Below are 17,384 nucleotides of genomic sequence, written 5' to 3'. Positions count from 1 at the left end.
TGTTATTTATTTTGTGAACTCTGCGTATGCGTCCTACTTCCCTACCCTGTCGTGACACTTGAGTAGTTTATTTGACGTGTTCCTCCTGAAGTACGTTAATAAACATAATTTACAGATATTAACGAACCCAATAAAAGTTCAACCATGCACAAAGTAAAATAACAAAGTGTTACTTACAAGCGCAAAAGCAATAATGCGAGGTCTGCATCTGACTTGGAGCCTTCTCTGTCTTTCAGCTCTCGCCATTCTAAAAAAGCTTGACCAATGTTGATATGTGTTCGAGCCCTCGCTCGGTCTGAAGCTCTTTATCTTTTTTTTGCATCTTCTTCCCTGGCTCTGCCACAATCGCTAGCGGGGTTTCGTTAGCCTGCCTCTGTGCTGGGGATGCTTGCCGTAAACTGATCCTGCTTCTCGCGATATCTAAGACTTTGCAAGACTGATGGACCCGGGTAGGATACACCAAACTTGCAAGTGGGATATTCTTCCTACAGGCAATAGGGGCAGGGGAAAGAGTCTTCATTCGCCCTGTAATGAGTCATTTATTTCACACCACGCACAGAAAGAAATTAAGATCCAAGTGCAGTTTTATTAATCCAAAAATGTATCTGTTATGTATGAATAAAATAGTAATTGTTTCTTTAGTACATATGTAATGAGTGGAGTCACGTAGTGATGACGTAGTATGTGGAAGTGTATTTTGCAATGTTTGTACAATTTGAACATTAAAATGAAGCAAGTTTTCTTGTTCCTAAATGGTTATCCCTGGCTCTTCTTTAATGTCCTTTGTCTAACTTAAAAAGGGAAAAGTATCATGAAAGTATGAAAGTGAAAAGTATCCAGCCAGGCAAAGGGTCAAAATCCATACACAAACAGTCCAAAAACAAGAAACGAACAGACAGGCTAGGCAATGTGACATTTAAACAAGGACTCCATGACAGTAACTGAACAGACAGGAGCTGTTTCTCAATATGCGTTCTTCAGCGATCTTGCGTCCTTGTGTTCTCGCTCTAAATCATCATTAACCTTCGAAGTTCAATTCTTAAGAGCGCAAGTACAGATGACGCATGTAAATACCCGGATGTGATCTTGATATCGAGGATGCATCGAGTGCAGACTTGTGTGCTGATGTCGCTTTACGCCCCAGAAGTCTTTGCGGCAAAACAATGGCTTTAGTCAGGTGACCAACAGGAAGATTGCACACATCTCAATTCTCACAAGTGCGTTCTGTGTTCTCAAGACCTCCGCCATTGTTTTGCCGCAAAGACTTCTGGGGCGCAAAGCGACATCAGCACGCAAGTCTGCACTCGATGCATCCTCGATATCAAGAACATATCCGGGTATTTTCATGCATCCTTTGTACTTGCGTTCTTGAGAATTGGAATTGAACTTCGGCGGTTAATGATGATGTAGAGCAAGGACACAAAGATGCAAGATTGCTGAAGAACGCATATTGAGAAACAGACAGATACTAACAAGGTGAGTCGGGATAGCTGAGTGCAATGATCAATGATAAGACAGACAGGATGATGGGAAATGCAGTTCATAGTAAATGTAACAGTGTGGGAAAGAGACCTTTGGTGGACACCTGGGGAACACCAACCAGACATTGTGACAATTTAGTCATATACCAACTTACGAAGATGATTAATTAACACGAAAACTTTGCCTGGTGTCCCTTTAACCCTCTAGGCGCCACGGTCGACTTTTGTCGACAAGATGCGTCACTGAATGTAACTGCCGATTTTGTCACATAGGGTGTCAAATTTTGTTCACCCCCCCTCCACTAGATGGCAGACATGTCATACTTTATACCCGACTCAGAAAAACATCATGCTTCTATACAAACTCTTAGAGCAAGAGCGCATTGAAGTGCGCATCAGCATAGCTAGTGTGCAAGTGAGTCATTTTATCAGAGCGATAACCTCAGCGAGTTTTTTCAATACATGATCATATAATGGCATCAAAAAAGCTTACCTGCAATGAAGTATTGGGTCTTATATTCGCTGACAATGATTATGAAGGGGAATATCTGCCTTCAGAAGATGCTGGTGATTCATTTAGTGACCATGATTCAGATGCGCCCCTGCTTTGCAATCGTGCGGCTGGACAAAGTGAAAGTGTAGCTAAGTTATACACCAAGCACATGATGAATCCTTTGCCCAATGTCAGTGGTGGGAATGTTACACGGGGTCGGAGAATTCATCGGGTTAGCAGGCGTGTTACAGGTGTGGGGAATGAGGCTGGAGGTAATATGCGCGTCCAGTCTTTTTACCGTGCAAGCAATGTAGAGCGAGCTGCGTCTTCCCGAGCGGGCCCTGGGAGTCTGTCGGGCGAGCGGTCGACTTCCAGTGCTCCGTCCCGTGCACACAATCATGGCGACAGTAAAGGCAATAGTCCAACCTGTGCAAATTCTCTCCACTCAGGGCGCATGCGAGGCAGATCTGGCCATGCGGCTCGTAGCAGGAGCAGAGGTGGAGTTACATTACACGGGGCAGAGGAGCCATTATGCATAACGTTAGTCTATCGGCGCGCAGATCAGTTTGTTTACTACCTACTATTTACCTGAGCATTCAGTATTGTGCAATATAGCATACAGAAGGTGAGGGACATTTTGGGGGGAAGAAGTGCTGCATTTTATCATTCAAACATGTGACTTTTCATGAAAATTCAAGATGGCTGCCACATATGACGTCATAATATGCAAATTTAATGGGACATTTTATTTCCCTCCATAAAGTGTGTCATCCTTAATATTTCTCTAATTTACAGAAAGTCTGTATCTCTTATCACGTTTAAGATATAGCCTTTTGAAAGTAACATGTCAAAATTAAATGTTTTAGGAAAAAACCTCTGGCGCCTAAAGGGTTAAGCATTTTATAGAGGCAACAGTTTTATGCACTTTTAAACTGATCTCAATACAATCTAGTACAATGTGAATATGTCTTTGTTTTAATATACTTTCTTAAAATTTTGCTGTAGCCTCTAAAATATATAAAGTTAAACACTCACAGCTTTTTATGTTTAGTTTCCCAGAATATGTTGCATTCATATTCTGTTTGTGTATCTCTGACCTAATCAAAAACTTTTAGATAGATGCTATTCAAGCTTTACAATCACGTTTATTAAAAGAGCAATTGTTATCCAGAATAATAATGTTGCTTATGTTTGACCACAAGAAAACTTTATAGAATACTTTAATGTGAGAAATCATACATGTGTTTGTTTTTCATTTTGTGATAGATTTGGCTAGATGCTGTATGAAGTTGCTCTCAGCCTTTGGAAAATTGTGTAAACTAAAGAGCAATGAAACTATTAAGAGTGTTGCTGCCTGGTTGTGCTTTTATTTGCTGCCTTCAGCACAACTCAGTCTTTTTATCTACTCTCTTGTTGGCATCTGGACAAGTAAGCAATAACATTTCAGACTCTAGCGAATGATGAATTAGTTGTCACCTTCTCTAACTGTCTCTCTTTTTTAGCATTAATTATTGCTGCAGTGGTGCCAGTGTTTGCTGGTTCGTGTTTTTTAAACGGGTGTTGGACTAACACAAAAAGGACACAAAAGCTCAGTATGTTTGAGAAAATAAATTCTACCTGCTCTGTGCTAAAATTACATTTATCACTAAGCTTTGTTGAATATAATGTAGTTGATATTATGTGTATTTTTTTGGTAGTGTTTTGACTTTCTCTGCTTGTCATGTTTTTCAGGGTTCATTGTTTTAGATAAAGTGGTATGGATACTGATGTGTTTAATGAATGTAAGGATTGTTTACCTTTACATTGAATTCCTGAGAAATAAAGAAGGTATGAATATTTTAATTAACTGTATTAAAACTTTATTATATCTCTAGTTAAAAGTTTTAATTGTACATCAAGTATAAAATACCTACTTTTGTTTTCAATAATAAATAAGGCTGTGGTTTTGTTGACAGGTAATGTAGGACTGGTTTGTATTGCTGGATTTCTTCAAGCGTTGTGGGTGAACATATTTTCTGAAGTCCCAGTCAATAATTTGAGTAAAGTATCAATTTTCTTCTTTATACTCCTTTTGTTGTTTTTCAAGCATAAGATCTGGAATAGTTCTGTGATCACAGCAAAGTTTCCGTATTTCTACTGCAGCCACTAATTTTCACTTTATAATGAATACTACAGTATACTGTACTATAGAAGTAATTTGTCATATTTCTGAGATTACTGCTGTTTTCAATAGATTAAGTACTGGTATTGTAATGTAAATAAGTGCAATAATAATTTTTTACAAAAACGCTTCACTCTGCTCAACAGAGTTTTGGAGCAAAAACATTTTGTTCCTGTTTGGATCAGTCGGTCTTGTTCTGGTGAACTCTGTGGCACTGATGACAGACTTGATATTTAAAGCTGGTGAGTTAATGAGACTTTATATTGATATTCTTAAGGTCATGATGAAGACCATGTGCTGGGTGCATCTCATGAGCAGATCCACATTAAAGTTTTTTTCGATTGCTAAACGACAGTTAGCACAACTGGAGCTACAAGTGCAAAACTCTAACTACAGTCTGCACTACCAACAGTCACCTGAGCTAAACAGTTCACATCACCTACAAAACTCACTCCAAGCAATACAACTCTTAAAACATGGCTCAAAACAGCTCAGTGCAGCCAAACACTAAACACAACCCTCACTGAGATAACACACACTGTCACTCAGAACATACTGAGAGGATAAAACTAACATCAAACACCAATACACAAAATACATATCTTTTCACTTTGAACAATTTCAGTGACTTCATACAAAGTAATATTTTCTTTGAAGATGATTTGCATTTCTAGAACAGAACAATTCTTTACAGTTTTTCTCAGTCACTTTGGTTCATTTCTCGAATCATACTCACAATTTGCAAAACAGTAAGTGCATTTCTCAAAACAATTCGTACAAATAGCAAAACATCATGGATTACCTGCAAAAGCCACTCTCTTACTCAAAATACTTAGTTCATCTCTCAAAAGTAAATATCTTTGTCAATGAACATGTCAGTGCCATCAGAATGACAAGTCATTGTGTCATTGTGTATGGATAAGACACAAATTGTTTAGTCATGTTGTCAATATAACAGTTTACTCTGGAGGGATGTTCTGATGTAAACTATGGCTAAAGTTTTGATGACAGTTATTGTAAATTGTAGGTTACACCTTAGTATAGTTTATGTGGGAGTTTGATCGCAAGAAACTGGACAAAATTTACATTTACGCTTATACTGTTTGTACGTTAATTCTTTGACAGACCATGTTATTGCCATCCAGAAAGGAAAAACAGCACTGCATAGCCCAATGAAAAAAAAGTAGAAATGTGAACATTGAACAATCTCTTTAGGGAAAACTGTACATGCAGTGCTGTAGGAATTACACTGAAGTCTTCCTATCCCTCTTGACCCAGCAAGCATGTTTGGCTAAAACAAGGCTAAATTTGGGCTGTCTACTAAATGGATATACTTTTAGAACATGCAAAAGAAATGAAAGCAAACACCTTGAACACCTGTTGACTTTGCTTACATGTTGGAATATCATACATCTTCAGGTTATCTTGGCAAAAATGACATTTAACCAAATTTAAGGTTATTTAGGGTAGAAGTGGGTTACTCATAGCAGGACTATATTGGGTCTATAGTTCGCCATCATTTCAACATAATCATTTGCATGGATGTGCCAAAGCATTTGCAACTTGTTCAAAGAAATGAGAAACTGTTTTTTTAATGTGCACAAGTGGCACAATGATGTGAGAATAGAACAGGTAGTTTTGAGAATTTCAATTCTGATCTGAGAAATGTACAAAAGCAACTGAGAAAAACTGTAAGAAAAAAAAAATATATATATATATCCACATGAACTACTGCTGTGCAGACTGTAGTTACAGTTTTGCACATGTGACTCCAGTTGTGCACACTGTTATATGGGAAAAAAACTGTATATAAGATACTATAATGTGCATTATACTGTTTGTTTAAAATGTGTTTTCATCCTCAGTTAATGGTAAACATCTATTTGAAGATCAGAGGATTATTGTCTTCCCCTCTGAATTCCTCTTTACTTCACCACTTCTGATTTTACCCATTTGTACACCCTGTGAGTAAAAATTTAATTTAGTTGTATAAGTGTATAAACAAAATGACTGCATTAAATGTGTTGTTCTAGCATTTAATCACAATGTAGCACCATTATCCATTTATTAGGCCTGTGCAAAAATAAAGCTTCATATCTGGTTTATTGAGTTATATGGAGTATAACGGCATATTAGAGAGTGTGTGTGTGTGTGGGGGGGGGGTAGTATTGAGGATCACCTCCCTCGTTCACCAGTTGCTACTGCAATGGTGAGAGAGATTCCGCCTGTAACTTTCCCTCCAAACACTAATCCAAAAAAACCAGCAAACACCAGCAGCTCAGGAGTGAGGAGGGGAACATGCAAGTGGTGCACAGAAAGAAGGACCAACTTTCAGTCCTTTGTGGTGGACACACTTGCAGAGAACACTAACTTAAAACCTAAAAGTTAATTTGATTGTTTAGTTCTCAGTCCATCATCAACTCTAGCTTCATTGTTCAGTTTATTTAAAGTTGTTTTTGCATTTTGGTTCATAATATATGATGTTCATAAATCTGATACAAGTTTATTTTTACAGATTTTTCTTTACAGACACAGACACAATGATATGCTGTTATACTCCATATAACTTAATGTACAAGCCAGAAATTAAGGTCTGTTTTTGCACAGGCCTACTAAAGGGTTCATGTCACCCCATGGTGATCAACAGTAAAAATGACAAATTTTACCTCTTTGTAAAAGGAAAAACCCCCAAAACAATCAAGAATGCATGATTATATGGTGTCATGGCTCTGAAATTTAAAAAAAACATTGTTATAATGGAAGTCAATGGGGCAAAAACAGTAAATGATGGAGAAAATATAGCTGTAGACAGCGATACGGGGCCAAGCAACAATGGTCCTGCAACACGCAACGAAGCTGAAAGGACATGCAATTGAAGAATGCAATGTAGCAGATATGTATGGGAACTATCAGCACACTGGACTCAAAGATGAGAATGAACATAATGAAAAAATAAAAATTTTGAAGTATAATATTTATTTGCATGCTGAAAGAAGGACCGATTAGTCCAATGCTGACCTAGAAAACAATTGAACCACCAAAGCATCATACATGTTACACATGAGACTTAAACCAAAAGAGCACAAACAAAATAATACCTGTAAAAATAATAAAGTAAAATACAAATAATGAATTGAAGCTTTTGACTCTAAAGTAAGAGACTTCAATTTCTGCCCTAGCCAGGATTTGAACCCATGATCTCCAGGTTTCATGCCTGTCACTCATCTGGTTGAGCTACAGGGGAGACATACATACAGACAGCTGCTTAAGCTAGATTGCTGTAGTGACAATGTGTATGTTCAAGTTTGGAGAGATTTTTCTCAAGAACAGAATATTTTTTTAAATCCCCTGTAGGTAGTCAAACCTGTTCAAACATTTGACTCTACATGATATATCATTTGTGTGAACCATTTTAATTGCTGCCCTACGCTGGATTTGAACCCGCAACCTCTGGATTTCATGCCCATCACGCATTTGGTTGAGCTACTGGGAAGGCATAGATTACCCCATCAAATATTCTCCGTAGAAGTTTAGTTGATTAAATGGTTTAAAAGTTATTCCTATTGACAAATGTATTACTTTTGAACAAAGATAAATATCAAAATTCTGTTTGGTCATTTCTATGTGGCTCGGTCCAAAGATAATCTGAGCCAAATTGTGTAACAATTCAACAAACACTGCAAAAGTAGTAGCAAAAAAACTGAATACTGTACTTTTCAAAATGGCCGCTACTGCATTTTTGAACCGGTGATGATGCTTGGCCACCAAATTGCAAGCCGCGCAGAACATGGAAAACAGACTGGTTGAGAATAAAAGGTGAGAATAAACTCAAAACAAATATTAATAGAAAAACATAACACATGCATCAGACGGGATTCGAACCCTTAACCTCTGAGTTTTGATGCATGCGATTTAATAGACTGAGCTACACAGGCAGTGTAGCTAGCCAAGGTTTTCAGAGCTGCAAGAATTCAAATGGAGGAAGGAAGGTGCAGACATGACATTGCAGAGCAGAAATAACAAAATTACAATTTATATGGGAATCAGATAGTTTAAGTGAGAAGAGTTAAAGTTTAAGTCAAGAAAAACATGTTGTATAAGAATGCACAACATGTTATAATGCAGTCATAATAATTTAATATGACGAAGAGACAATGTCACAGGGACAGTCAACTTTGGACAGGTATTTCTCGGGAATGGCAGAGAATATAAAAAATGTGTTTGGTCATTTCTGTGCGGATTGCTCCAAAGTTTATGTGAGCAGAGCCTGGCATAAAATAGACTTAATTTGCAAAAGTAGTAGCGAAAAAACTACTTCACATATGCTATGAAATAAGATATGAACAGAATGTTGAAAACTGACAAATGAGATATCGTTGCAATCGACATAAACCAGTGAATAAAAATTCACAAAGAAAATGAATATCAGACAAAGTTTTCAGAAGTTATGGGCTGTTTTATATAGTTTATGAACCCTAGGTGGCGCTGTCTTCAGATTTCCCAAGTACCTTCAGGACATCATACCGGATGCTTCCTACCGATTTTTGTGCCGATACATTATATAGAATAATAGTTATCCCAATTTAAAACAAAATTCAAAATAGTGGACAGGCGGTTTGGTCATTTCCGGCATAATATATATCGACAGATTGGTCATGAGCCAAGGAATCCAAAGACACTAAGATCATAATTTTCTATCAAACATTTCAATAGTTATGGGCAAAAATGGCCATTTTTCATATCTCATGACCCATAGGTGGCGCTGTCCTCAAATTTGGCATGGTACCCCAGTTCATGGTCCTTATGAAGGGTACCAAGTTTCATTTCAATTGATCAAAGAATGACAGAGATAATGACTCAGAACGAATTTTGGGTTGACATCGATAAATGTACGCAATTATTTCTTTTGAACAAAGATAAATATCAAAATTCTGTTTGGTCATTTCTATGTGGCTCGGTCCAAAGATAATCTGAGCCAAATTGTGTAACAATTCAACAAACACTGCAAAAGTAGTAGCAAAAAAACTGAATACTGTACTTTTCAAAATGGCCGCTACTGCATTTTTGAACCGGTGATGATGCTTGGCCACCAAATTGCAAGCCGCGCAGAACATGGAAAACAGACTGGTTGAGAATAAAAGGTGAGAATAAACTCAAAACAAATATTAATAGAAAAACATAACACATGCATCAGACGGGATTCGAACCCTTAACCTCTGAGTTTTGATGCATGCGATTTAATAGACTGAGCTACACAGGCAGTGTAGCTAGCCAAGGTTTTCAGAGCTGCAAGAATTCAAATGGAGGAAGGAAGGTGCAGACATGACATTGCAGAGCAGAAATAACAAAATTACAATTTATATGGGAATCAGATAGTTTAAGTGAGAAGAGTTAAAGTTTAAGTCAAGAAAAACATGTTGTATAAGAATGCACAACATGTTATAATGCAGTCATAATAATTTAATATGACGAAGAGACAATGTCACAGGGACAGTCAACTTTGGACAGGTATTTCTCGGGAATGGCAGAGAATATAAAAAATGTGTTTGGTCATTTCTGTGCGGATTGCTCCAAAGTTTATGTGAGCAGAGCCTGGCATAAAATAGACTTAATTTGCAAAAGTAGTAGCGAAAAAACTACTTCACATATGCTATGAAATAAGATATGAACAGAATGTTGAAAACTGACAAATGAGATATCGTTGCAATCGACATAAACCAGTGAATAAAAATTCACAAAGAAAATGAATATCAGACAAAGTTTTCAGAAGTTATGGGCTGTTTTATATAGTTTATGAACCCTAGGTGGCGCTGTCTTCAGATTTCCCAAGTACCTTCAGGACATCATACCGGATGCTTCCTACCGATTTTTGTGCCGATACATTATATAGAATAATAGTTATCCCAATTTAAAACAAAATTCAAAATAGTGGACAGGCGGTTTGGTCATTTCCGGCATAATATATATCGACAGATTGGTCATGAGCCAAGGAATCCAAAGACACTAAGATCATAATTTTCTATCAAACATTTCAATAGTTATGGGCAAAAATGGCCATTTTTCATATCTCATGACCCATAGGTGGCGCTGTCCTCAAATTTGGCATGGTACCCCAGTTCATGGTCCTTATGAAGGGTACCAAGTTTCATTTCAATTGATCAAAGAATGACCGAGATAATGACTCAGAACAAATTTTGGGTTGACATCGATAAATGTACGCAATTATTACTTTTGAACAAAGATAAATATCAAAATCCTGTTTGGTCATTTCTATGTGGCTCGGTCCAAAGATAATCTGAGCCAAATTGTGTAACAATTCAACAAACACTGCAAAAGTAGTAGCAAAAAAACAGATTACTGTACTTTTCAAAATGGCCGCTACTGCATTTTTGAACTGGTGATGATGCTTGGCCACCAAATTGCAAGCCGTGCAGAACATGGAAAACAGACTGGTTGAGAATAATAGGTGAGAATAAACTCAAAACAACAAATATTAATAGAAAAACATAACACATGCATAAGACGGGATTTGAACCCTTAACCTCTGAGTTTTGATGCATGCGATTTAATAGACTGAGCTACACAGGCAGTGTAGCTAGCCAAGGTTTTCAGAGCTGCAAGCATTCAAATGGAGGAAGGAAGGTGCAGACATGACATTGCAGAGCAGAAATAACAAAATTACAATTTATATGAGAATCAGATAGTTTAAGTGAGAAGAGTTAACGTTTAAGTCAAGAAAAACATGTTGTATAGGAATGCACAACATGTTATAACGCAGTCATAATAATTTAATATGACGAAGAGACAATGTCACAGGGACAGTCAACTTTGGACAGGTATTTCTCGGGAATGGCAGAGAATATAAAAAATGTGTTTGGTCATTTCTGTGCGGATTGCTCCAAAGTTTATGTGAGCAGAGCCTGGCATAAAATAGACTTAATTTGCAAAAGTAGTAGCGAAAAAACTACTTCACATATGCTATGAAATAAGATATGAACAGAATGTTGAAAACTGACAAATGAGATATCGTTGCAATCGACTTAAACCAGTGAATAAATATTCACAAAGAAAATGAATATCAGACAAAGTTTTCAGAAGTTATGGGCTGTTTTATATAGTTTATGAACCCTAGGTGGCGCTGTCTTCAGATTTCCCAAGTACCTTCAGGACATCATACCGATGCTTCCTACCGATTTTTGTGCCGATACATTATATAGAATAATAGTTATCACAATTTAAAGCAAAATTCAAAATAGTGGACAGGCGGTTTGGTCATTTCCGGCATAATATATATCGACAGATTGGTCATGAGCCAAGGAATCCATAGACACTAAGATCATAATTTTCTATCAAACATTTCAATAGTTATGGGCAAAAATATCAATTTTTCATATCTCATGACCCATAGGTGGCGCTGTCCTCAAATTTGGCATGGTACCACAGTTCATGGTCTTAATGAAGGGTACCAAGTTTCATTTCAATTGATCAAAGAATGACCGAGATAATGACTCAGAACGAATTTTGGGTCGACATCGATAAATGTACGCAATTATTACTTTTGAACAAAGATAAAAATCAAAATTCTGTTCGGTCATTTCTCTGCGGCTCGGTCCAAAGATTCTCTGTGCCAAATTGCGTAACAATGCAATGAACGCTGCAAAAGTAGTAGCGAAAAAACGAAATACTCTACTTTTCAAAATGGCCGCTACTGTAATGGGTGGAGTCTTAATGTAAGGTGGTCATTGTAATGAGCGTGAGGAGAGGATTCAGATGTAGTAGGTAGAGTTTTTGTTGATCAAATGATTCTACAGTTATAACCATTTGAATATTGAATTTTTGAAGGGTTGGTGGCGCTATAGAGTTAATGCTAGAGACCCCATAGTTGGTCACATGACTATTTAGGACCACCACTACAAGTGTGCCAAATTTGTTTCATTTTCCTATGTACGGTTCATAGGGCTGCCATAGACTCCCATTGGGGAAGAAGAAATATAATAATAATAATAATAATAATAATAATAAGAAAACCATCAAACGCAATAGTGGCCTGCCGCCCTGCGGGCTTGGCCCCTAAAAATAAAATTTGATGCTGCACTAAAAAATGCATCAAAGCCAATGTTTTTACTAATCTTTGACATGCCCAAGGCTGTGAAAAAGGTACAAAAACAACCAGTCCACAATCACTTTTTATATTGAAAATCTGTCATTTTGTGTGTTTTTCCCCAAATCAGGGACATCACTTATAAACATGGCAATTAAATAGTTAAAATCATGAATTTTGTTGTAAATATTTGGTAGTTTTGATCAGTACTGGTAGGTTAACAGATTTATTTATTTATTACCGAAGGGTAATAAATTTGCCCGTGGTGTATTGTTGAGTTTGTGAAAATTAAAAATTTTGTGATCACGAGAAAACAAGCAAGCAAAAATAATAATAGTGCATGGCCTCTCTCGGCTTCTGTATAAGAACACGCTATCTCATAAATAATAATGAGACACTGATGGTTATGATGTACTACAGCGCTTTGCCACATTACAGCTGTGACATTTACATGATAATGGGTGGTTTCCTGAACAGGGTTTAGATTAATCCAGGACTAGACCTTAGTTATTTTAGGACATTTAAGAAGTTTTTACAAACAAACCTTACAAAAAAACGATACTGGTGTAAATCTTGAGACAAAACAGTGGCACCAATATCTGTTGAGAAATGTCAGTACAAGGTGTTTTGAAATTAAAGTAACTCAAACATGCATTTTAGTTTTAAACATTTTAATTCAAATAAGGCCTACAGTAGTCCTAACTTTATTTAAGCCTTGGTCTGTGAAACCGGCCCTTAAAAGGTACATTATAGTTCACCCCAAAAAAATGTCTCATCCTTATGCTGTTGTAAATCGAATAATGTATGAATTACTTTTTTTGATAAACACAAAAGAAGATATTTTGATAAATGATGGTAAGCACACAGCTGAATGTAACCATTGAATTCCATAGTAGGAAAACAAATATTATAGAAGTATTGTGATAAAAGATGAAAAAAATATTTTGTTAAATGCACAGTTAATGGTACCCATTGAATTAAATCATATTTTTTGTGTGCTTACCATCATTTATCACAATATATTACTTTGTGTTCATCAGAAAAAATTAATTAATATCTCCTTATTCATTTTGTTATTTAAAAATCTTATTAGAGAGAATAAATGTGCCATAAATTTAAAGTACTTTTAAAATAGCTTTTAAATAGTAGTCATCATTTATTATACTGTCTTTGGTATTTGTGCTGAGACTGAGACTTTGGTATTTGTGTCTGCTTTCACACCTCAGGGACAGCTGTTACATCAGAATCTCAAGGGGACTCTCGGGTTGGTATATTCAATACAATTTCTAAGAAGGCTTAATTAAAGAATCACTGAGATCCCAAAGAAATAAGATGCATGTCAGCAAAAGCAAAAAGTTTTGTTTCAAATGTCTTCTTTCTAACACAGAACTCAGCGGATTTGGATGGGACTCACACTGAAAAGTTGACCCCTTTTAACCAGAACCAGAGCACAGAATCTTTAGAAATGGATGTTGTAAAAGTGCCTTTGAGCAGTGAGGAGAAAAAGGAGGATATCACCTGACCTGACCTGACCATAGGTCTCTTAGCATAGTTCATATTAACTGAATCTCGTAACTCTGCCTATGTAGGCTGTCCGAATGTTTTTCTCGGAGCTGCCTTCATGCCTCCGAAGTCATATGGATCCTTTACCGCCTTGGCTATCCCAAGATTCAATGCGCGCCTGTGACGTCTGGTTATTTTAAAATAAACATTCAGAACTGAAGTCAAATAAAAGTGTATATTTCGCAAATTAAAGGCTCTTGTATGCCCTTGTGAAAAAAAGTTCACTTTAATATACTTTTATAAAGTTCAATTCAATTTTATTTTATTTATATAGCTTTTCACAATTGTTTAATTGTTTCAAAACAGCTTTATGTTAATAGATGCAGGAAAAAAACACAGAAAAATCTTAAAAACATGAGCAGCAGATTCAGAATACAGTCAGTGGTAGCAGGGCAGCATCACGTTGAGGGAAGGCTAGTAGATCAGTGGCGTGTTGACCTCCACGGCAGCCGGAGCTGGGTCTGTTAGTCACATTGTCCTAAGGAATGAGGACGAGACAGGGAAAGAGAAACTAAATCCTATTAGCCTAAAGTGCACTTATCACACAAAAAGTATACTTCCTATTTTCAAACTTAATTGCAAATTAAGTGTGCTATTTTCGACACATTAGTGCGCATTTTTGTAAATAATTCAAAATAAATGACAGTTTAACTTTCACATTAAATGCAACAAGTTGAACTTTTGAGAATTTTTTTAATAAAGTGACACTGAACTAATTTTTTATTTGTACTATCATATTTGCTTTTATTGTGTTTAAAATATGTTTAAAGTGTACTTTTTAATGTACTAACATGCAATGTATGTGAACTAAAATACACTTTAATGTCTGTTGGAAATACATTTAAATATGAATTTAATGTAATAATGTAAACAACTAAATGTGTACTAATTTTAATTAATGTCAAATATATCACACTTTTATTTTAGATTAAATTCAATGTTAAAAAATTGTGTGTGTGTGTGTGTGTGTGTGTGTGTGTGTGTGTGTGTGTGTGTGTGTGTGTGTGTGTGTGTGTGTGTGTGTGTGTGTGTGTGTGTGTGTTTTGAACCATTTAAGTGCCACCTTAGTTTATCTTATGGAACAATATTGTACATGAAATATGATTAAGATGTGCTTTTAAATGTACCAAAAAAATTAAAGGGGACAGAGAATGAAAAAACATTTTTACCTTGTCTTTGTTGAATAATGGTAGTCTACCCACATTCACAAACATACAAAAAGTGCTAAACATCTCAGTCTCATAGAAATTCCTCTTTTAGAAATGTCAGCCAGAAAACAGCCCAATCTGAAAAACTGATGCTTATGACATCACAGCCATCTCACTGCCCCTCCACTTTAAAATAATTGGCTACATTTTTTGAGTGGCAGCAAAGTCAGCCAATCAGTAATGAGATTGCAAGTTAAGCCAGTAGGGGGAGCCAAATAGGTGCAAACCCAGTTGTTTAAAATCCCCCACCCTTATAGAGCTATCTGAGAGAGGTTTTTAGGAAGCTTCTAAGGCATTACAGACCCAAATAAAAACATTTTTGTCTACATGTCACATCACAGAACAAGGATAAATACCCCGTTCAATCATTCTATGTCACCTTTAAAGTGAAGTATCAATTTTAAATTAATACGCAAAATGACTCGGTATATTTAAACAGACTTGCAGATAGACTAATAAGTAGTAACTTGAAGAGTGCTTTTTGGCAATACTAATTTGGCAGTATATTTCAGGTTTTGAAGTGTATTTTTATAAGTGTTTGGAACACTTTAAGTATGATCTAGAAAGTAAACAGTTGGATCAGTACACTAGACTTGTTCAATTGGTAACATCCCCAAAAATATTTTTTCAACTTTTCAACTAAATTAAGTTGGTTTAAACAGATGCAAAAACAATAAATTTCAAATACATATTTTTATTCACATCATTATTTACAGTATTTGGTTTAAAAAGGAACAATTACTCATTAATTAATGATGTCAAGATGATGAGGTTTTCTAACATCTTTCTTCAACTAAATCAACTTTAGTCTGACTGATAGTTTTGGCCTGATGGCAGTCTGAAAAAGCGAGACAAGAAGCTCATTTAACAAGTGTTTAAGACATTGCATTTATTTAAGACTGCCCATTTATTATATTAAATCTATAGTTTACTGGCTAAAGAGAACAATGAAAACTTAACAGTATATTTTTACATAAACAAAAGCTTTACTACAATGTCCTAATATACATTACTTTGCAAAAGTCTTAGGCCACCACCACCAAACTTGTTGTTTTATAAGTTTTAATGTCCATCCATATTTATTTTTCCATCTATTTTATTAAGATACAAACAGAAAATACAGGAAATATGTACAAGTGTTGAAATCTTTTCCACTAAACACTGTGTGTTTTCGAGCAGAATAAAGTAAAATGACTAATTTCTTTAAAATGAAAAATTAGGATTTAATTTTATTTAGGTTTAAGAGATTCTGCAGTTTCCTGTTATTGCTCAAGTGGAAGGTAAGTTTACCCTAAAAACTTGACACTCCAGTTTACATTTTTACAGTTATAAATACTATATACACATTTCCTGTGAAATATAATTTAAACAATTATATATGATCACTATAACATTGCAAAAACAACTAATCTAATTCTGGCATGGTGGCCTAAGACTTTTGCACAGTACTGTATAGGCCTAGCGCTGAACACCATGCACATCTGTGGTTTCTAAACAAAATATTTGTTTCCAATTTTTTCACTCCAATTAGTTTTCTTTGTTACTTCTATGCAGAGATGTATAGTAACGAAGTAGAACTACTTCACTACTGTACTTAAGTACTAAAAGACAGTATCTGTACTCTACTGAAGTATTATTTTTTTCTCCTACTTCCACTTTTACTTCAGTACATATTTTCGATGAGTTTAATACTTTTACTCCGATACATTTTTTATGTGCTGCATAGTTACTCGTTACACTCAAATGTTACGAATCATTCCAAACCCACATTATCACTGCCAGAGCGGTGATACACATTAAACACACACACATGGTGGTCTAAACCAATCGGAGATAGTGAAGGGCGGACCACTCCCTCCCTCTCACTCACAAATATGAGCCGGGGTTGTGGACAAATGTGAAGCGAAGAGAGAACCAAAGTGCGCGAGAAAGACCGAGAGAGGGAGAATGCGCGAGAAAGGGCGCGTGTGCGCGAAAGAAGGAAACCTAAATACATTGAAACACCTTGTACCTTTACCTATTACCATTATATCGACTAATATTTCATTATTTCTGAATTCTCTATCGCCAGATCAGTTAAATTAATCTGAATTATCTGAACATTCCTGTCCTTGTACTCCTGCTACAGCCAAAGGAATTGTGAGTGTCCTTTAGCTTAAACATTTGAAATAATATAAACAATATTATATTCAAACTTTTGACTGTTTTCTTTAATAACTACATTACACAATACTTGTACTTTTACTTTCAGTACTTGAGTAGTATATTTCAAAATAAACTACTTGCAATACTTAAGTACAAAACATGTTTAATACTTTAGTACTTCCACTCAAGTGCTGTGCTTAAAGAGCACTTCAACTTCTACTCAAGTCACTTT

General features: G+C 35.9%; 1 protein-coding gene across 1 annotated transcript in view; it reads left to right on the top strand.

Annotated features, from left to right (window-relative positions):
- LOC129425953 (uncharacterized) overlaps window positions 1-15,409 on the top strand; it is a 30,073-nt gene extending 14,664 nt beyond the window's left edge. The window contains exons 9-16 of the mRNA XM_073865114.1: window positions 3,241-3,402; window positions 3,477-3,566; window positions 3,706-3,801; window positions 3,930-4,013; window positions 4,282-4,377; window positions 6,001-6,099; window positions 13,463-13,500; window positions 13,624-15,409. Of these exons, the coding sequence (XP_073721215.1) occupies window positions 3,241-3,402; window positions 3,477-3,566; window positions 3,706-3,801; window positions 3,930-4,013; window positions 4,282-4,377; window positions 6,001-6,099; window positions 13,463-13,500; window positions 13,624-13,758 (800 nt within the window). The 3' untranslated portion in view covers window positions 13,759-15,409. The remainder of the gene's footprint in view (window positions 1-3,240; window positions 3,403-3,476; window positions 3,567-3,705; window positions 3,802-3,929; window positions 4,014-4,281; window positions 4,378-6,000; window positions 6,100-13,462; window positions 13,501-13,623) is intronic.
- The last annotated feature ends 1,975 nt before the right edge of the window (window positions 15,410-17,384 follow it).

This window comes from Misgurnus anguillicaudatus, unplaced genomic scaffold, assembly GCF_027580225.2.
Source record: "Misgurnus anguillicaudatus unplaced genomic scaffold, ASM2758022v2 HiC_scaffold_29, whole genome shotgun sequence".
NCBI lineage: Eukaryota > Metazoa > Chordata > Actinopteri > Cypriniformes > Cobitidae > Misgurnus > Misgurnus anguillicaudatus.
This window is presented reverse-complemented; position numbering and strand designations above follow the sequence as displayed.